This window comes from Oryzias latipes, chromosome 9, assembly GCF_053564925.1.
Source record: "Oryzias latipes strain Hd-rR chromosome 9, Olatipes_Hd-rR_3.1".
Taxonomy (NCBI): domain Eukaryota; kingdom Metazoa; phylum Chordata; class Actinopteri; order Beloniformes; family Adrianichthyidae; genus Oryzias; species Oryzias latipes.
In genome coordinates, this window is record NC_136245.1 from 30348982 (window position 1) to 30370956 (window position 21975).

At 39.9% G+C, this 21975-nt stretch overlaps 1 protein-coding gene across 1 annotated transcript; it reads left to right on the top strand.

Annotated features, from left to right (window-relative positions):
* Window positions 1–490: 490 nt before the first annotated feature.
* On the top strand, window positions 491–20408 carry tars1 (threonyl-tRNA synthetase 1). The gene is made up of 19 exons (XM_023958928.2): window positions 491–674; window positions 1356–1436; window positions 1987–2177; window positions 2642–2765; window positions 4495–4619; window positions 5232–5349; window positions 6526–6590; window positions 8320–8398; window positions 8563–8709; window positions 9102–9200; window positions 11755–11921; window positions 12372–12534; window positions 15533–15670; window positions 16732–16809; window positions 16896–16996; window positions 17392–17496; window positions 17831–17903; window positions 19678–19792; window positions 19893–20408. The coding sequence occupies exons 1-19, from the start codon at window positions 615–617 to the stop codon at window positions 20039–20041; spliced, it is 2178 nt and encodes a 725-aa protein (XP_023814696.1). The 5' UTR covers window positions 491–614; the 3' UTR covers window positions 20042–20408.
* Window positions 20409–21975: the final 1567 nt, after the last annotated feature.

Consider the following 21975-nt stretch of genomic DNA (forward strand, 5'->3'; position numbering starts at 1 on the left):
CACAAATACGCAATAACACAGTTTCCATTAAATCAGGATTATGTGAATAAACAGAAACCAACTAACATGAGCAATACTTGGATTTACAGCAGATACATTCACAATGTCTGTGTATATCTCATTACAATGACCCGGAGGATGTTTGGAGATCGAATTTGTTTAATTTAAAAAGCTCTACAAAATCATCGGTGATCATGTCTCCATGTCTGGTTCATGAGATTATGTGGAGTCTTTCCTTGAGTTGCTTTTGGGCTCATAACCACCTGTTGAGCTCTGCAGCTATGCAAGTGGTGGTGAACTCGACCTCCAGACCTGCGGCTCCTAGTGGTGAAAAACGAGCATTACACCATGGAGTGTAACGATACCCAAATCACTTTGTGAGCTTTAGAAATAAACAAAAAAATACATAAATAAAATACAATAATATTAATTATGATTAAAAAAAGAAATGAGAATAACTTCCACGTGTCAGTGTCAGTGCCTGCAATGTTGCATCAGAATATCCGGGTAACGTCATCAGACTTCCCGGTGCCCTGCTAGCTCCCGACAGCGCGCACACACACACACCACACCGCTCAAGGTAGCCCTGGAAGTTCCGCGCCAATCTTCGTCTTATGGCTGACCAGACCGTGGTGGAGAAAATGAGTGAGATGCAGGTGGACGCGAGCAAAAAGGCGAGACTTTGGACATTAAATCGACGTTAAATCTTGTTTTTTTAAGCTTTATTTAACCGTCTGTCAGCTAGCCATGCTGCTGTCACTTAGCTAGCTATCAGCAAAACCGTTTTAGCTAGCCGGCTTGATAGAGTTATTAAGGTACTTTTAAACAATCTCTGATTAGCCAAATTACTGATAAATTATTTAACTTTTTCATGCTACATATGCTGTACTCCTCATTTTTTCTAGTTAAGAACAGTTGTTTCCATAGTTTGGCTGACGTTAGGGGAAGATGGATCCAAAATTCTGAGCCAAACTTGGTGCAAATTTCTTTACGTTAAATTGCCTTTTGTTTTTATCAGGTAATTTATTCACCTAGAACCTAATATTGATGACTTCTGTGAAGTCATTAATGCCCTCTTAAATCGGCATACATTAAGCGCGAGAAAGTTGTACTTTTTCATTCAAAACCTTAAAAAAACAAAACAAACAAACACCTGTTTAAGTTAATCCCCATAGTCTTAGTAGTAGTGAGTCTGAAATGTGCTCAAGTCTTGAGATACATCTTCAGAAGTATTGTTTTGTTATTGGATTTTACTACACTTTTTTGATTTTGTTTTAAACGTGGATTATGACGACACAATCACTTTTTGGGATTAAATGAATGACACCTGTAAATAACTTTTTGGGTCATTTTAGGGAGGAGCTGACGGTGAGAGAAAAGATGGAGGAAAGAAAAAAGCTAAAAACACTGCTGGAGATTCTGCTGGCAAGTCTGAGGTGAGAAATCTGGATTTGATTGACTAAATTATTATTTTGTTTGAATTTATTTTCCGTCAATATTATATACACAGAATACTTTGACTTTTTTTTATGTGTGGCTTTTTTTGTGTGATATTCTGTTGTTCCAGATGTGCAGAAGCATTATATTTAAAGTAGTTTCCAAATAGCAACTTTCCGCTGTAATTTATTTATTTATGTATTTATTATTGTTCAAAGTCGTGCAAATAACTCTCATTGTTGGTCAAACAATGGTAAAGCCCCAGTCCAATGACAAGTGTGTTTTTAGGATTGTTCTTGCAGCATTTTTCTCATGATGGACAACGTATATAAAAGAGTTTTTAGGTTATAACTGCATTTGAGTATTTCTTTTTTTCAAATCAGGAGCAAATGAGTAAATGCTGTTTGAAAACACACCAACAGTCCCGCTCACAGCTCAGACGTGAATTTCAGATGAAGTCCTGCCGCTCTGCAGAAACTATGTTTTAGGAAATGACAGTATTTTTTTTTTTTTTTTTCTAAGTCACTCACATCCTTTGTTTCTGTCCAGCTGTCACCACCACCTCAGTACATCGACGAGCGTCTGTCTTTGTACACGAAGCTCAAGGCCGAACACGACGCTCTGACTGCTGAGAGAGCCGCAAAGGAGAGCAGACCCATTAAGGTGACCCTTCCTGACGGGAAGGTGTTGGAGGCAGAATCCTGGAAGACCACACCATACCAACTAGCATGTGGAATCAGGTCAGTGGTAGACGGGATCATACACAGATGCATTGTTTAGAAAAAATACCTTGAGACAAAATACATGAGAGGTTATTTATTCTGCTGCACACAAGCATTGCTGCTGCAATGCTTGTGTGCAGCAGAATCTAGATTAAAAGGTTTGTGTGAATAGAAAAAAAAACAGTAATTTTGGTCTAAAACTGTTGAGGAATGTAGAATACCTTCAAAATCATGTCGGTGTTTTTGTGGTGTCAATATTTGATCACAACTGTACAAAATCCAGGTGTTAGTCTCCATGTATCAGACTAGCACCGTTGTTTGTTTCCTCTAACATTCTCTAAATTCTAGGTTTTAGATTATATTGAGAACGGAAAACCGATTAAAGAGAAAATGTCACTTTACTTTCTTTCCTTCTTTATCACCCTTTGAAGCTATTTCAAATGAAATGTTGGCGCAAAGTATTTGTTGTTTTGGTCCCGCAGTCAAGGCCTGGCCGACAACACGGTTATTGCCAAAGTCAACAACAGTGTGTGGGACCTGGACAGGCCTTTGGAAGACGACTGCAGCCTTCAGTTGCTCAAGTTTGATGACGAGGAAGCACAAGCAGTGAGTCCACCACAGACTCCATTACTTTTGTCTTCTAGTTTCTCCCAGACTCTTAGACAGGAAACTGAATGAAATGGATGAAAGGTTGTTGAGTGTCAGATTCATCTGGTGTGTAATTTTTTAGAACTTTTTTTAAGCTGAATGATTCTGTAGCTTGTGCTGTGCAACGTCCTACTGGTTGATTCATCATCTGGGTGTCTGACCTCCCACATCTGAGCTTGTTTGCACTGCAAAGCCAAGGATGCAGAAGCTGCTTCAGTTGGCAGATGTTTTAAACTTATCTGAATTTGTGTTTAAAGGGATTTTGCAGCTGTTGTGGAACTTGTGGTGGTTTAAAGGTTGATTTCCATTGGTCCGTTTGCGATGCGTCTTCGTTGTGTTGACATAAAAAAAATAGATTGTTTGTTAAAACACAGGAATTCTATTTTTAGTCTGCTGACGCGTCAATGTGGCGTCAAAAAGCTGGAGACACATGAAACGTGTCAAGGTTTATATGTTTTTTTAAGGTGACACAAAACATGCATTTTGCAAGGACTTAGTGAGGAAGGAGAGCCCATGGAGCCTGATTGCTGAAGTTTTGGATGAGCGAAGAGGGCAGGGTGAACCACTTAACACAGGGGTGGCAGGTCAAACCACTCCTCTGCATGCCAGGGAGGAGGGGGACGGACCAGAAACGCAATAGACGGTGTAAAGTAACTGACGGGTGTGAAACGGATTCCCAACGCAGTGGACATGCGCCACAGACGGACCCGTGTAAATCCAGGGTAATGCAGAAACAAAATGCCCATAACTTCCTGATTCAAGATGAAACCAACTAGTTCTGCTTAAGCTCATTCATCGATTCTCTACACTTGATCTTGTCCTAACTCTGTCTGGCTGCTTTTATTTTTCTTTTATTTTTCTTTTTATTTTTTTTTATTTTTTTTAACTTGTCCTGTCCAACAGCTAGGCAGACAGATGAGAGCTGAGGGCCTCTTGTGTTGGACATATTTTACTTTAACAAGAGGGGTTATTAATCTTCAGACAAACCAAAGGTATGACTGAACAAACCCCTTTTGTAATTGAGGCCAAACTTTATTCATTTCAACCATGATTGAATTGCTTTTATTTTTCTAAAAGCGGAAGTCTGACAAACTTTTTAGTCAATGTTTTTTTGTTTTACCCCATTTACTGATATATTTTGTGATGTAGCTCATTTTCGCATCAGATTTAAAAACTTTTATATATTCATGTGTTTATTTTGTAGTTAATACATGCTTCTCACATTGAGGAAGTGTGTGTGTGATTTGAACTTGATGTGAAAACCCTGTGTGTTCAAAACTTTCCAATGACTCTTCCTGATGTGTTTTGTCTTGATTTCAGTGTCTGGTTTCTGTGAAATTCTCATTGTGGTGACAAACGAGGTCAAAGAAACTTTTGGGAAAGCTTTGCTGGAAAGTTTCAGGACTTGCAGTGGATGTTAGAGAATAACATGTTTGGGTTTACTGCAATTTGGAGCATGTAGTAAATTTAGCAGTGGTGCATAAATGGAAATGTGTGTCCAAACTCAGCATTTAAAAAAGTGCAAAGATTCATAAATTTACTGTACTTATCTCACCTAAGATAATCATATTTAGACATTTTATTCAGAAAATTAACTTGTTTTTTAAAAATAAAACACGCCACAATGATTTCTCTCCTTACTGAACTCCTATTCATGCTGTGCTTCTTTGTTGTCGGTGTTGTGAAGGTTTACTGGCACTCCAGCGCCCACATCCTGGGTGAAGCCATGGAGAAGGTGTACGGAGGCTGCCTCTGCTACGGCCCCCCGATCGAGAGCGGCTTCTACTACGACATGTTTTTGGACAACAACGAGTACGTTTTCCTACCTCCTCTGTTGTTCTTTTGGGTGTTCCTCAGGGCGTGTCTGTCCGTTGTGGGCACTTCCCAAACAAAAGCCTGCAACAAGCTTAAAGCTGTCTAGCTGGATATTTCAGGGATGTTTTTTTTTACGTATTCTCTTAGCCCATATTCTACAGAATTTGATGATAATTTCTGTTTAACTTAAAAACTTTAGCACAATTTCCTTATAAACAACTTCTTTACTTGACCTTTCTGAGCACTAAATGCTTTTGTTCCTGCTTTAGGCTGCTGGAGAGCCTGTGTTCTGCTGTCTAATTAATTCTACAAGCTCAGCTAATGCAGTCATTTAATGCTAATGAAATTCGTAGCTTGTTTTTTTTTTACAAGGGTATTTTGACATTGCTAAAGCCCCATAGCCAAGGATTTAAAGCATTTGCCCATCCTTGGCAGAGGTTATCAGCTTCCTGGTGGACAAAAGGGTTTCATCCGTGCAGTTAAAAAGCCTCATGCTTGTCGGCCCTTTGAACTCAGCTGCGGACAGTTTAATGAGTGCTATCGTCTGTCAAATGAAACCCAGCAATAAGTGGGGAAAACGATGTCTTCATCTCTCGATACTTTGCACAGGGGCGTGTCCAGCAATGACTTCCCCTGTCTGGAGAACCTGTGCAAGAAAATCATCAAGGAGAAGCAGCCGTTCGAGAGGCTAGAAATCAAGAAGGAAACTCTCCTGGAAATGTTCAAGGTATTGGCGTGTTAAGGGGAAAAGCAGAGCAGCAGAAGATGCAGCACAGCTGCCTGCAGACGTCAGTTTGACAGCGGGATGGATCTTTGCAGCCCAAAGAAGCCAAGAACTGGTTAATGAATAATAAAGCATAACATTATGATAGTAATAAAGGTTCTAGGGTCAAAGGGAGTAAAGTGTGAAAGTCAAATAACAGAACAAATAAATAATTCTTATTAGAACAATTAGGAGTAAGATTATATCACCAATCTGTTCCTATAGTAGCCTCTTTTTCAGAAATGGTAGAACAAAAACGTTTAACAGTCTTTAGATTTTCTACACGATTTACAGAAATGTATTTTCTTTGTTTTTACCATTTTAGTTGAAAATAAAATCTGTTATTGCTCTTAAAGTTACAATTTCATAAAATGGGAATCGGAAAGGGGATCTAGATTAAGAGCCATAAAAAATGCAATGGCAAACAAAAAACATAGGATGATAATATTAATGTTGTATAAATAAAATGAGTTATAAGGGTGGGCAAACTAAAATAAATGCAAATGTTGGATATAAAGTATGATCTGATTTCACTTTGGTTTTCACTTTTCTCACTGAACAAAAGCGTAAAAGTCTTTTAGTTAATCTTTTCACCTGTTTTTAATATTTTACGTCAGCCTCTGATAATCATAGTGAAGCATATGTCTGCATTTCTCAGGTCTGCAACCCTGAACCTTTTCATTTTGATAAATATTAATAATATTAGCAGTACTTAAAATTTAAAGTTCAAAGTTAAAGCTTAATCTATGATTAATCTGGTCCGAAAGACGGACTTCAAATTTACCTGAAGCGAGGCTTGAAATGAAGGATTTTTCTGTAAATCACTACTTTTTTAGACTCTAAAAATTATGCTTTTTTTGCTGAATCCGTCATTTCATTCAGTTTACTCTAAAAACTATAGGATGTCCCCGTTTTTCTATTGGTCCAATAGTTGACTTGCTCCTTTTAGACCTTGCAGTGGACATCATTCTAGTTTGGCATCGCAATATTGATCTCTAATATCGCATTTTGCAAAGTTTTCCTCATATCGTGCAGCCCTAGTGTATACCAACATCCCTGAGTTTTTGTTTTATGCTTTCTGGTTATTAAACATATTTAGAAAAATACTCAAATATATTCTAAATGGGACGTCTTTTTCAGTACAACAAGTTTAAATGCCGCATTCTGAATGAGAAGGTCACCACGCCCACCACCACAGTCTACAGGTGAGTCCAGCTCCCCAGCCTGAAAATTAGTAGTTGTTTTATTTGATGTTGGTGCTTTCGTCACTAAGGCTACGTTCACACTGCAGGCTGAAACGACCCAATTCCGATTTTTTTGCCCCTATGCGACCTAATTCCGATCTTTTCATGACAGTCTGAATGACACAGATCCGATCTTTTCAAATGCGACCCAGGCCACTTGGTTTTGCCGTCCTGAATCCGAAACGTATCCGATCTTTTCAATTGCGACCGCCGTCTGACCGGCCAGGCCACCTAAATCCGAATCGTACGTCATCGATACGCAACAAACGTCATCATTCTGCGTTGAAATAGGCGGGAACGAGAACGTAAACAGCAACCACGGCGGACGATGCTGCAGAGACCCGTCAGTGGAAGGGAAGCGAGATCCCCGATTGGATTAATATTTGGGGTGACAGCTCTACTCAGGCCAAACTCCAGGGCTCTTATCGCAACCGGGCGGTTTTTGAAAAAAAATTAACAGCTAAATGGCCGAGCGTGGTGTTGAACATTTCTCGCGAGTACTTTTTTTTCTTTCTCCCCCTTCCTGACAGTGGTCAGAAGTGCGGGGGACCCAAGGTGGATGCTCCTCCTCCTCCTCCTCCTCCTCCTCCCTGTTCTGACCCTTAGATTCTCCAGGATTCTCCGGAATGGGTTAATAAAGAGTCCATAGCATTTATTCTGGGGGAAACCTTCTTTTATTACCGTTGTCCTTCCTCTGTAACACACAATATGAATGCGCGCCCACACTGCCGCCCCCCATTCTCTCCCGCTGCACGCGCTCTTTTCCTGTCCCTTACACAAACGCGCGTGGGCCCGATACATTCCACAACAGTGGTTACAGATGATCCCCGCTCCAATGCCTTCTTAAAAATGGGAAGATTGTTATTGTGCTGGCTCCTTTGTGAAAATAAATGTATTAATGAAAAAAGAGCTCCGCTGTTGACAACACTGTTGTTGACATCCATGTTAACGTTAGCTACAACGAGTGACGTCATTCGACGTTGAGTACTCTTCTGTGCATGCGGGTCAACTCTGGGTCGTTTCACGGTCACACTGTAGATCACAATAGTTCGGATTTACTTGGAAATGTGAACGGTCTAGCAAACAATTAGGATTTTTTCAAAAAATCGGAATTGAGCATTAAGCCCTGCAGTGTGAACGTAGCCTAAGTGTTGACGTTTAATCTGCTCTCCGATCATCAGCTCGCTCAATGTTTTTAAAGACCCACTCCGATGAAATTTGGTGCTTGTTTTTTGGTTATATTTAATAATGGAGACAAATATTTTAAAAAATTAACTCAAAATTGAATATTTAGTATTTTTTTTTAATTCATTCGTCAGGACCAGATGAAAAAATGTATAAAAAAGAAAGAAAGAAAAGATTGCATTCGTGACGTAGAAAATACTCTGGAGCTCCCTGCTCCGAGCTCTCAACAGCAGCGGAAGGAAAGGGGGGCGGGGTTGCCCCTTGATAATGGTCCCACCCACACAACTCTTGCTGCTAATTGAAAAACCACTTTGAAAACAAATTAAAAGATGATCGGAGACTTTAACAAACCGACATCTTTTCCTTTTTCAATGTCAGTCTCCACAGAGATCACTGTCAGCTGAACAAAAATGTTTCACTTTATAAACTGCTGAGGTATTTAAAAAATAAACTGGCAGTGGTTAACTTTGCTATTATAAAAGCCTGAAAATGTGGTTCTTTTCAGGTGCGGTCCTTTAATTGATTTGTGTCGAGGGCCTCATGTGAGACACACCGGCAAAATTAAAGCCCTCAAAATCCACAAGGTTGGTCTTTTTATTTATTTATCATCAGCTGTGCAGAAACGTGGCACAGAGTTTGTGTAAAGTTTGTTTGTCCCCCTTTTTACAGCCATGGTTTGGTCTCAGGAGGGGGCTGACAGCCTGGAAGGCATGATGGATGTTAACACTTTCTCCCTGTGATGTTACAGAATTCCTCTACCTACTGGGAGGGAAAGGCGGACATGGAGACTCTCCAGAGGATTTACGGAATATCGTTCCCCGACCCCAAAATGCTGAAGGAGTGGGAGAAGTTTCAGGAGGAAGCCAAGAACAGAGATCACCGCAAATTGGGACGGGTACGAACTTTTTAGTTTCAGCGCAGACTAGTTGAGGGTCTTCTAGTTAGAAAGCCGGGTTATTTCTGCGTCGCTGGTGTTTGATGAGCAGACGTGGCTTGTGGCTTCACTTCATGTGTGATGTTTAAAAAAGATGGAAGCTTCTTTTTTTTTTTATAGTGTGAAAACGGTAGAGTGCAAAAAATAGTGCTGTGTTCTAATTTGTATTCAAGAATAGTTTTGAGAAGATGATAAAAAAAACTGAAATCACGACACCTTTGTTACATAAATCGTCTACATAGATTTTGCACTGCAGCGACGTTAAAATATGACTCATTTTAATTATAAAATCCGTGAAAAATAAGTAATTGCTCAAACTTCAGTGAATATTTCTATTGGTTTTTGAACTGCAGGAGCAGGACCTGTTCTTCTTCCATGAACTGAGCCCGGGGAGCTGCTTCTTCCTGCCTAAGGGGGCCTTCATCTACAACACGCTGATTGAGTTCATCAGAGTGAGTTGAAGTTGTCAGACCCTCCGTGGATAATTGCTTTGATGTTTCTTTTCTCCCAGAGCTTTGAGAAGCTTGATAAGTGGGCGGGGTCAGGGGGCCGAATACGTTTACTATAACTGGAAAACTTGAGAAGAAAACGAACAGCAAAGGTTTCCATAGTATGAGCCGCTGTGATGATGAAGAGAAGTCCTGTTTTAGTTTTATTAATACCAAATGCTTTGATGGGTAAGAGATTTAGAAAGGTTTTAAAACATTTCCTTCTTGAAAAATAATTGATCTCATGACTTTTTAGAGTGTATCATTGACATTTTTTCTTTCTCAGAGATGCTTGTTTTTATTAGTACATATACTTGGTTTGAAACAAATGGATCAGAATATGATCAAAGTGGGTCTTTAAACAGAGTCGGGGCTGGTTGGTCTGCAGGGTCAACCTGAAAAAATGTCCGTGTTTAGGTTCCACTCTATGCTTTTTACTAGGGCTGGGTTGATCAAATCAATTAATCGATCTTAATCCATACAAGCTTTTTAATTAAATCAATAATCGATCCATAAAAGTTGAGATTGATCTTTCCGTTTCCTATTTTGGTGACCTAACGCTCAACAACAATAAAGGGAACGTTCACTAGCTAGATGCTAGTGTGTAATGGGATTTCCCATAGGCTAATGCTAACGCTTGATCAACCTAAACATACATTGCTGACTAAAAGAACAGTTTTATAGCCTCACAGGCATGAATTTGATCACCAATCTCATTGGTTTATTACTTCACTAATAATATTTACAGTATGTGAATTGTATCAGATAATGTAAATATCTTCAAAACAAATATAGATTAAAATATTTCCAAATGTGAAAAAAATGTAAATTTAAAATGAATCAAATTGAAGCGAGTGGATCAAATCGATCCAGGCTCTGGAGAACCGAATCAAATTGAATCTGGAAATTATTGATGCCACCAATAATTTCCAGATTCTAGTCCCGATTTTTTTCAATCCTTTCAATTTCATTCGAAGCAGTTAGTATATGAAGCTGTTCATTTAGTCAGCAATGTATGTTCAGGTCAAACGAGCGTTAGCATTAGCCGTCCTATATGAAATTCTATTATAGTTAGCATCAAGCTAGCACACTTTGGTTTACTGCTGTTTTTTTGCGTTAGGTCTCCGAAAAAGGAAAGGCGTAAAAAATCAAGATCAATTATGGATTTAGTAAACTTGGATCAGATCGATTAATTGATTTTTATCAACCCAACCCTACTTTAGGTCATGCTCTGCAGCTCCAGTAAAAGCCTGAGCCGAGCGCGGCACAGCTCGCTAAACCAGCTGCTGGGGGGCTGGCTAGGCGGGATGGGGAGGCAGCCTGCTCAGATCTCCTGAACCTCTTTTTTTTGTTCCTTCATCGAGACAATAATAAAAACAAATCCTCTAGTTACCTTGAGCTATTCTCACGGTCACTGTCAACCACAGATCAAGACCAAATCTCCCCTGCTCAGCCTGCCTCCATCTAGCCCCGCCCCCTTTTGTTAGAGAGCATTTTTCAGTCAGCCTCCAACTGTCCTGTTGTGATGCCCTGTAAAATTCACAAAGCGATCCGGGACAGTTTGTGGATTTTAACCAGTACATCTACATTTTTAGGTAGAATAAGGGCTTTCAAATATTAAAAAAATGCTACAAAAATCCATTTAAACACAAGAAACCCACAGCTACTAAGTAGTAGCAGCTCTGTCCGTGGTTTCCCCCCTTTTGCTGACCCATTCAGAATTCTGCTGGTGGATTTGCTGCAGTCCATTGCGATAAAGTTATCCAGCAGACGTGGAAACTTCTATGGTTTTGGTGTCAAACATGTTCCCTTCTACGCCACACAATTACTCTGTAAGCCCCTTTTTCATTAGTTTCTGTACTTAGATTTGATTGGATTTCTATTTTTCCTTGGTTACATAAGACGAGGCTGAGAGAGAAGTCCTCTCCGAGCATCCACAGGTAGATGACAGCCTGCACATAATTGTTCTCACTCTGTTTTGTTAAAATGACAAGAGGCTCTCATTAGCTCTTCATTCTCACACACACGAGCACGTGCACACAAACACGTGCATACATCCTCCCACACTGCCTCCTGCTGTATCACAAGGTACCTAATGACACTTGGGAGAGGCAAACGAGAGGGGGGCATGTAGCCACAGAACATCTGTGTTATCTTAATCGAATTAGAGCTTCGGTGTTGTAGGTTATGTCTCAATTCTCTCAGTCTGGAATTCTAATATTATAAACTGACAGGAAGAATGGGCTTTAAACGGGAATGTTTCTAGTTAAATTTGCGTTTTGGATATTAAAGATTTTACGACCAAACAAATACTCGTAGCATTTTTGAGTACTGTTGGTGTGAATTGAAATTGGAGTTATTGATAAACTCACAATTTCCCAGATCATTCACTCCCAACGTTAACGTTCGCAGTGGGGTCCTTTGGCCGATTTTGTTGTTGCATTTTCTTGAAGGTACGGATGCTGACGTTTCTTTGAAGAGTGTAATCAAACGTGGATGTTTCTGGTGTTCTGGACAGAGCGAGTACAGAAACCGAGGCTTCCAGGAGGTCGTGACGCCGAACATCTACAACAGCAAGCTGTGGGTGACCTCCGGACACTGGCAGCACTACAGCGAGAACATGTTCTCCTTCGAGGTGGAGAAGGAGATCTTTGCCCTCAAGCCCATGAACTGCCCTGGACACTGGTGAGAGTTCAGGCCCTCCTGGGTGGTTTCTCTTGTTCGGTTGGACTTGTTTGGCACCTTATGGGAGATGAGGGAATAGAAAAAGAAAAGAAATAAATCACTTTTGACAGCCCGGCTTTGATGTTGAACAGAAGTGGAGCAGCGGTGGATGCTTTTTTTTCCCACACATTAATGCCTGGCCACTCTCTGTGTTTAAAACTTCAGCCTTTGAGACGGTATTTCGCCGTTTTCCTGATTTTCCTCACATTTCAGTGTTTTGTTCTAAAGTTTGGGCTTCTGATATAGTGGTGTTTTGATCACAGCAGTGTGTCGTGTCGTTCTGCAGCTAATCATCGCTAATTATTTCATCAAATGAAGCGGCGGTCTAAGTATAAGTGGAGCGGGTTTTTTCCGGTGCCCGGAATGACAGCTGCGTTTTCACCCTCTGCTTGTTTGTCTGCTCGGCATCAGCCTGATGTTTGATCACCGCCCCCGCTCCTGGAGGGAGCTGCCCCTCCGCATGGCCGATTTCGGCGTTCTGCACAGGAACGAGCTGTCAGGCGCCTTGACCGGCCTCACCCGCGTCCGCCGCTTCCAGCAAGACGACGCGCACATCTTCTGCTCCATGGACCAGGTGAGACCTCCTCTGGCCCAAAACAGCGTTTTGATAGAGGCCTGATGGGGAAAAGGTTGCCAGGAGGGATTTACTTTCCACATCAAAGCTGTGCTCACACCCTGGAGGTTTACTACACCGCACTGCATTTCTGGAAAAAAGTAGCGTAACTCTGTGCGCGGTTGATAAATAGCCTTGAGTGACGTTGCTGGAGGCAGAGCTTGATCAGGCTGCAGATCGCAGGTTGGAGAGGAAAACTCATTTCTGGAGTTTAACATTTGAGTTTTCCCCGCTGACATGTGGACTCCTGCATTGCAGATAAAGCTGGCATGATGATGGTGAGGCTCCAGTGATCAACACTCCAATAAAAATGGTGCTTTTGGTGTTTTTAACATCTTCTTGTAGCACACTCGACAGCTTTTGGTTTAGTTTAGTTTAGTTTTTGTACTGAAAAGTATTCTGCATTTTAGAGCATTAATGGCATCGCCTAATGTAATAATTTCGCTTTAGTTTAAGCAGATAAAGTTTGCGAATCCGCTATCTCAGACATCGCAGATATTCGTATTTTCAGTAAGGGATCGCGAATGTCCAGGAATGTCCAGGTACGCCTTACAGCCCCAGCTCTCCGCAATGGGGAGGGGAAGAGTGGGTGGGGATGCTCTGCGCCAACAGTACCGCCCACAACTCGGAGGGAAATTTCTATTGAGCTACTGCCGCTCTGCAGAAATTATGTCCTAGAAAACAACAGATTTGTTTGATTTTGGTTGACTGAAACGAACGACTGAAATGGAGAAACTTTTAGCCACTTACTTGACTTATTTTTTCCCTGATAAGTTTTGACATTTATAGGATTTCAAGTGCTAGTGCTGGTTTGAAGCTCCCCGTCTCTCCAGCACAGTGCTAATGCTGTCAGTGATGAATGCTCTGTCACACTCTGAGGAGAAAACTCCCAAAGGCGGCTGCATCCTGAATTTGAAATTGCCAAGTGCAGGGCTCCAGACTGCGAGCAATTGGTCGCATTTTGCGACCAAAATTTGAGAGTGTGCGACTGAATTTTACATCCATTCGCACATGTGCGACCAGTAAATTTGCCTCCCCCACCCTTCGTATTTTTTTATACATTAAACGTGGAAGGGGCACGTCAATGATCAATGAAATAATCAATGAGACGCAAACGCACACGCACGCAGGCAGACGGGGGGGGGGGGGGGGGGGGCTGGGGGGGGGCTGTGAGATGAAAGCGAATCTGCAGCAAGACTGAAGGAGAACAGGAAATGGAGTTGTCCTTAACATTCAATTTAGTTTTAATATTCTTCTCCCCCTTAGTATGATCTGTGTTATTATATATTTTATGATTATTTAAGGTTTTGTAATGTATGTAGCCTTTTTTAATGAATTGGTATTTTAAATTATTTTGATTAATCCCTCCACTACAAAAACCATCAGGACACATGTCCCATAATGCATTGTTTTGTAGTCTGTAGGGCAGCTTTCAGTCAGTTCAGTTTCCAGCTGTGTCCGGGTAGGTTTGCCCCTTGCTCCCACCCCTTTCTCCTGAAATTTTTGTGATGATTGACAGTTAATGTTGGAGCAAAAACAAAAATATATGTCACACACCAGGTGATCTGCGCAGCGTTGAGTTCACCTGGGTGATCTCAAACACGCTTATTGTGCATCTTGGCTGCACCTATTTGGTGTCACCAAGATAAATTTCCATCAGTTTTCTTAACTATTTGTACTGTCATGACAGCGATGCTTTTGTCAGTTTACCTTCTTGGTGCATCTTCAAAAGTGCAGATTAAAATGTGACACTGAATTTGAAACAGCACATTGTAATTTCTGCATCTATTATTAAAGTATTTATTAGTAATACAGTGGAAATTGGTAGATTTGGTTAGAATTTTGATTTACGGTATGCGCCCCTAAATTTTCTAGTTGTGCCCCTAAAATTTTCAGTTAGGGGCCACTGTGCTCCTAGTGAAAAAAGTTAGTCTGGAGCCCTGAAGTGGGGTTTTGGGAGCAAAGGTCGTCATCAGCAGAAGTATTTCACACATTTAGAGCTCAGAAAAGGAAATTAAAACGTTCCGCTTCATCAGTTTGCTACTGGCGTTTGTGTCTTTGCTTGGATTAGCAGTTAAATTATGACGTACAGGCCTGTTTTTGTCATCAGCAGAACAGATGAGATTTCTGATAAAATGGATCTTTTATGACCCAACATAAAGCAAAGTTTACCGTTGATCAGTTTTACAGTGACAAATATAAGTTTTACAAAAGTTTAATGACCAAAATCGAGATGATTAAAATTTCAAATGATTGGAGTTTATTGAAAAATGTTCATTTTAATTTATACTTAGTTTAGTTAATTTAGTTTTTACATTTTCTTCGTTCGCTAAAGTTTTGTTTTGGGAGTTCTTTACTCTCCTGACCTTTTTTCCTAAAGGCGGATTGTTCTGTTTTTTTTTTATTATTGTTATTCAGTGGCGGACCGTGCATGACACACCCGCGTCTTGTTCTTTCTTTGGTTTCGATTAAACTTTAAATTTAAAATAAGCCAAATATTGCTATAAAGAACAGTTTTGCTTTATTTTTCTTAAAGGAATTATTTAAATTGTTGTTGCATTTGTTTCTATAACGGAGGGAAACTAGATTCTGTTCAAAAATATACATTAAATTAAATAAAAGAATCACATGAGATTAATTGTTGCCAGGTAGTTTAGACTCTGTCCATCTATTAGGGCAAACAAACTATACTTATTAATCAATAATTTCTAAGATCTTTTAATGCTGATTATGAGGCTTTCACCTGCTGGATTTAAATCTTTTCTATAAATTATAATTTATATATTTTTGTTGTTTAAATGGAACTTTTGAATAATTGAATAAAAAAGTGCAATTTTATCAGTAAAGAAAGAAAATGCTCAAAAATATCAAGGTGTTTTTGATTTATGTACTTCACATCAAAAAGCATAAAGAATCGGGATAAAACGCGTATTAAGTCCAACATATTGTCTCATTCCAGATTGAAGAGGAGATCAAAGGTTGCCTTCACTTCCTGCGGGCCGTGTACGACGTGTTTGGCTTCACGTTTAAGCTCAACCTCTCCACAAGACCAGAGAAGTTTCTGGGGGAGCCAGAGATGTGGGACCAAGCGGAAAAGGTGATTGATTCTGCCGCGTCTGGAGCTTCGTTTATCTGGATTTCAGGGTTTCTCCACAGGAAGCCGATCAGATCCTCGCATCGATGCCGTCAAATCATTTTTCCTCCTCTGACAGTTTGAACGCTCCTCAGCTTTTTGTTTTAAAAATGCACAAACGCAGACAAAAGAAGGAGCTCATTGTTAACGGCAGTTTAACGATCGCCGTCGCGGAACGTAGACGCAAACGCTGGTCTGTGAAGGACGCCAATTGTTATTGTGACAAATCTTCAGTGGCAGAATGTAAATTGATGAAAAGGTGTTTGTTGAGTGTGTTTTTTTTTTTCTCCCCCCTTATTTTCTCCTGAATGTGACTTCACAAGACAAACAGCCGTTTCTTTTTTCCCAGCAGCGTGACAGTCTGCAGGGACAACTGTCATTGATTTCTGAAGATGCCAGCGCCGTGGAAAGCACTTGTCTTACATATTAAGCTGGCTTTTTTGTTGCATGGTGCAGCTGGATTAGTCATCTTGATGTCGTGTGAGCTCCTGTCAAAAAAAACTGAAACGTTCTCTAAAATATTGAGTGTATTTAGAAGACGATTCTGTCAGATTTCCATGAAGTTTCATTCCTGCTGACAAATGAAGAGGTGTGAGAAAACGAAGCACTTTGTGGCTTTGGCTGCTTAGTTTTCCTCTGTGGGTTTCAGTAAAAGCTGGTTTGGGCGAACAGTCGGCCCTTTACTTTCTTGAGTTTGACAGATAAGGTCTGTATTCTTCTGACAAGAGACTGTGGAGTTTTTTCTGAGTTTTTACAGCATCATCATTGGGTTTTTTTGGGGGGAAAACCTACAAATTGAGGGTTTCTTGTAGACGTGTAGGTCAGACGGACACAAATGTCTGGAGCGGAGCTTGCTGCGTGTTTCTCACAACTCATTAATTCTCACAAGCAACCATAAAATATTATGGAGGCATTAACATTTCTCTGCTCAGTGATTAGTTCCAGATGAAGCAAAGGTCAGGTCTGAAAACAGACCCCCACTGTTTAGCCGCCACCGCCGAGGTTTTAATTGTTTGTGTTCGCAGCAACTGGAGAACAGCTTGAACGAGTTCGGGGAGAAATGGGTCCTCAACCCAGGCGACGGCGCTTTCTACGGCCCCAAGGTGAGCTGCCCCACGTCCGCACACGCCAGCTTCAGCAGAGAAGCAGCAGGGGGGACGGCGGCCGACCGCTTGTGCTTTGTCTGCAGATCGACATTCAGATCAAAGACGCCATTGGGCGATACCATCAGTGCGCCACAATACAGCTGGATTTCCAGCTCCCCATCCGCTTCAATCTGGCCTACGTCAGGTACCTCGTCTGCTGCTTTTCGTCCCTTCACATCTGACTGTAGAGGCTGTGAGGCTTCCTTTTTATACGCTTCACCAAAAAAATCACTGCAGAGTTTTACCTTATTTGTTTTTTTTTGTTAATGTTGAACCGATTCTAATCCGGCTTAACTCTCCAAAATCATCTTCAGAACTGCTGCTATCGCTATGACGACAGAAACTTTCAGATCATTCCAGCTCAACTTCTGATAGCGATGTCTTGTTTTTCAGACTTTTTCAACATAGAAATGCAGAATTAATTCATAATTCAACCAGTTCTTTCTTTAAGGGATTTTTTTTTTAGCTTTTAGGAAAGTTTTCAAGTCTTTTCTGAAAGTATTGTCGTCTTGATTGTTTGCTCTCTAATTGTGCTTTCAGCCATGAAGGAGATGACAAGAAGAGACCAGTCATCATCCACAGAGCCATTCTGGGATCCGTAGAGAGGATGATCGCCATTCTGACGGAAAACTATGGAGGGAAATGGTTTGTAGAAATCCGCTTTATGCCAGCAGAGCTGGAGAACTTTTAAAGTTCCAATCTAATCATCTTAAAAGCGTCCCCAGGGTTCTTTCTAATATTATTAAGCCGTTTTCTTCAAAAGCGCTTTTTCTACGTCCTGATTCACAGCGATTTGAATATAGAAATGCTCAGAAAAGCAATTTGGAGTTAAATTTTCTTAGTTTTGGTTCTCTAGCAACAGAAAAAACCCCACAAGAAGACGTTAAAACAGAATTTCCATGGGGGTGGATCTGTAATGTGTTCATGGAGTCTGACCTGCAGTTACAGAAATCATCCGTGGCGTTCTGTTCTCTCTCAGGCCGCTGTGGCTGTCCCCCCGCCAGGTGATGCTCGTCCCTGTGGGACCCACCTGCGAGGAGTATGCCGAGAAGGTGAGCACCAACCTTTTGTTTTATGATGTTCAGAAATGTCTGCTTTGATGAAAATGGTGCACTTTAGAAAAGCAAAGAGAAATTTATGGAAAGAAGAGAATGTTTTCCTCCAGAAGTGAGAACTTGTTGCCCTAAATAAAGGAAACTGCAAAGACGCTTTGACCCGAAGCCAAGGTTCTGGGTCGGTTCTGAAACCCGGAAAGAAGACTCAGATCTCTGATTGTATGGAGCCGCTTTTTTTTATTTTAAAATCAGAATCAAAGATGGGAGAAGAAGCAGGTTTTAAGGCACGGACACAGAAATGTCCTCACATCTACAGAGTTCCCTCGTTGTATCGCCGTGCACCTTTCACACTTTTAGACATTTTTTCTTTACAGCGGATTGTTCTGCATCCTAATTGGCAGAACTAATTCTCCTGCATTCAGTTTGACAAATTTACATCAACCGTCAATCCTTTCCAGGTTTTTGTTTTCTGTATCTATAAAACTGGGTTTTTGTCTTCATGAAGGTTTGAACTTCGAGAGTTTAAACAAGAGGGAAAAGTGTGCAAATAGTGAGAAGCCTTAAAACATCTACTTTGCAGATTTAGTCCATTGCAGATTATTTCTGGAAGGTGATTGATGGACGACTGCATTTCAACAGCTAGCAGTTTTTCAGAAAGTGTTTTGGAAAAGGTTCCCCGTTAGTCACAATTGGGTTTCAGAAACATGCAATCACAAGATGTTTAGTTTTGTATTCATTTAAGACGGCGCTCCCCAACAGAAACCAAAAAACAGAATTTTTTCCCATGTTATTTATAATCTGTTTTATCTTGAAAAACTACTGGATTTTCTCCACATCAGACTCGTTCTTGACGAGTCGGTCAGTCACGCTAAAAATCCATCTGCTACTTTCTTAAACCACTAAAGTAGTAGTAGGAAAATAACCTATTTAGAAGGTTTATTTTAACAGAAGTAACAACTTCACTGGACTTCAAAATAAAAGAACCATAATACTGGATTTGAATCGAATCTATCTGATCAGAACCGGATTACAAAAACTATAAAATGAATGAACTCCGTAGGGGTGGGATTATACAAACTTGCTTCTTCCCGCTCCTTTTCAAGCAATAAATCAAGCTCTACTTGACTTTAGTTAATGATCTCTATATTTAATTTAATTAAAAAAATGTGATTCTTTTGCTTTATTTTTATTGCATTTTTAATTTATGGATTTCATCATTTCTGTAGTGAGTTTGATAAATCTGTGTTTGTTCTTTATTACTTTGACTACAATGCTTGAAATCAATCCGTCAATATTCTCCGTCATTAATCCAGTCAGTGGCGTCAAACAGGTTGGAGACCACTACTGTATCAAATGTAATGTTTAAATTATAATGTAATAATGTAGTACATTCAGTAATTAGCAGTAAAACAGTTCATTAAGAAATTTAAATAACTGTCATCTCTATAATGCAATAGAATTTAATTGTAGCACAATTGAAATGTAGTCGTTTTCTTTAATTATGTACACAATGTAGTTCCACTGTTACTGTGAAAAAAGACAGCAGTGCTGTCAGCTCCTGTAATCTTGTAACTCCTATCATTAATGTAAAGCTGTTTTATTCTACGTAAAGCAGGGACTCCATGGGTCACGTTCCACACAACTTTGTTTTTATTCGTTCTTTGATTTGGGATCAACGGCCGCCTTTGATCAAAATATCCAAAGCTGTTCCTGGTTTACAGACGGAGACAAAAGTAGACGTCAAAGATGCTTTTCTCTCTCTGAGTCGTAGGTCAAGCAGGAGTTCCACAGCAGCGGCTTTATGGCGGACGTGGACCTGGATCCCAGCTGCACCCTGAACAAAAAGATCCGGAACGCACAGTTGTCTCAGTACAACTTCATCCTCGGTCAGTGAACACCTCCGCTTTGCTTCCTGCTCGTCTTTCTTTCCGTCCTCCGCTGACAACGCGTCCTCTCCTCTGTCTCGTCTTGCTTTGCCTGGAACAGTTGTTGGGGAGAAGGAGAAGACGAGCAACACGGTGAACGTTCGCACCCGAGACAACAAGGTCCACGGGGAGTGCAGCGTGGAGGAGTGCATCCAGCGTCTCAAACGGCTCAAGGCCTCCAGGAGTCGAAACGCGGAGGAGGAGTTCTGAGCTGGCGAGCAGCACCAAGTCCAGCTTCTCATCAGGGACGGAAAGGCCGCCAATGTTCACGCAGCTTCACTTTTTCTCTCAAACAAATGTGGGATTTCTGTTTTTTGTTTGTCTTCCGAGGTCGATTTTTATGACTGTCTAGTTTAAAAAGACGCTAGAGCTCCTCCCCTCTCTGCTAACTGCACTGGGCTGTGTTCAAATCAGATCATTGGATTGTTTTTTTTCTTTTTTAAGCAGCAACTGAACAAAGTGATCCAAACTGCGGGAAACGGTTTGTTTCTCTGTCCTGAACTTCTTCCTCCGTCTTTTCTGTGGGAAATTGTACTTGAGCCACAGTTTTGATAATAAACTGTGTATTCTGGAGGGAGGACTGTCTGAATTTATGGACGGAAATGAATCAATCTTATTACAAAAACAACAATCTAATGTTCTCAGTAAATGAAGATGACAATATTTAATTATGGTAAATTTACAACCGATTTAGTAGAAGGTACCCAATTAAAAAAGGCAGGAATAGTTTAAAACTGATTTTTGTGTCGTATTTTCTTTGAAAAAAAAAAAAGAACGTAAAAAATGTGCTTTTCTTTTGAGTTTATAGTGAATTGTAACTTTTCACTCTGAAGATTATCCAGAGACGCCGTTTCTCAACCAAGCAGCCTTTAGTCAGTCCCCACAAAGCAGCCTTATCGGTCAAATATTTTTGTGTATTGGTTTACTTTTAGGAATAAAACCAAAAAAGTAGATCTATCAAACCTATTTAAGAAAATCAATGAACTAATTTTAAAAAAGATATTAACATTATTTCTGTAAATCATACATTTTTGCACATATACATACAGTACAAAGATGGCAAAATGAATCCATTAAATATATTGTTTGTTTAATTACTTGATGAAAAAATATACATACATTTTAAAACTGGAACTATTAAACTAAAATAAAGCAGTAGGTGTTTTGGGGAGTTGGTAGATGGACCATCCTTGTCCAAATTTTACATTTCTAAAAAAGTTTCAAATAAAAAAAGTTTTGCCTAAACTATTAGTAAAAATAAAAAAGTATGAAGTATTCTAAGAATTAAATACTTATTAGCTGTTTTTTTAAGGAGTGCTTTTTTAATCGTTTTTTATAATATAGAATAGAATCATTATTCATCCAAGCAAATAGTGGCAAGCTGGTTATTCCACAACACTAACACATCTGATTAAAAATTTAAAAAATTAAAACATTCTAACAATAAAATCTGTTAATAAAAAATACAGTAAAACCATAAAACAAAATATAAAAATTCAGTTTTTTCATTTAACCTGTAGTACCTCCCGGTGAACCACTTGAGAGCCACTGCAGTATTTTATGTGCGTCCTCCTTACGTCACAGTAAAGAACCTTTTATTTTTGAACACTGCTGAGCAAAAGAAAAAGCTCTCTCAGCAAAATGACAATGTGCCAGTTTTCTTTGCAGCCACTAGTTGGAGCTGTGGAGCTGTGATTGACGAAAATGCTGCATGAGCACAAACAGAAACAATAAACAAAACAGAAACAAACCCATCTCAGCTGTAAAACTGTTTATATATATATATATATATATGTGTATATATATATGTATTTTTTTTAAAACAAAAAATATATAGTAAAACAGAAAATGTTCACGTCTCCACTTAAGAATTTTTTTTACTTTAAACATTTTGTTGTAGTGTTAAAAGCAAGTTTCTATTCACTTTTTGCTGACTGATAAATATTTAAATAATTGATTAATCAAACACAAATATAAATTTAGGAAGAAACAAAAAGAGATGGAAGAATCAAGCAGATGGTGCCGGACCTCTGCTTTCACATTTGGCCACAAGGGGGAACCGCCGAGCCAGGATCCTGTGCAGTGGGGTGGTGTGAGGACCTGAGCTGCAGTCAGTGGAGTGTGGGAGAGAAAAACATTTTGAT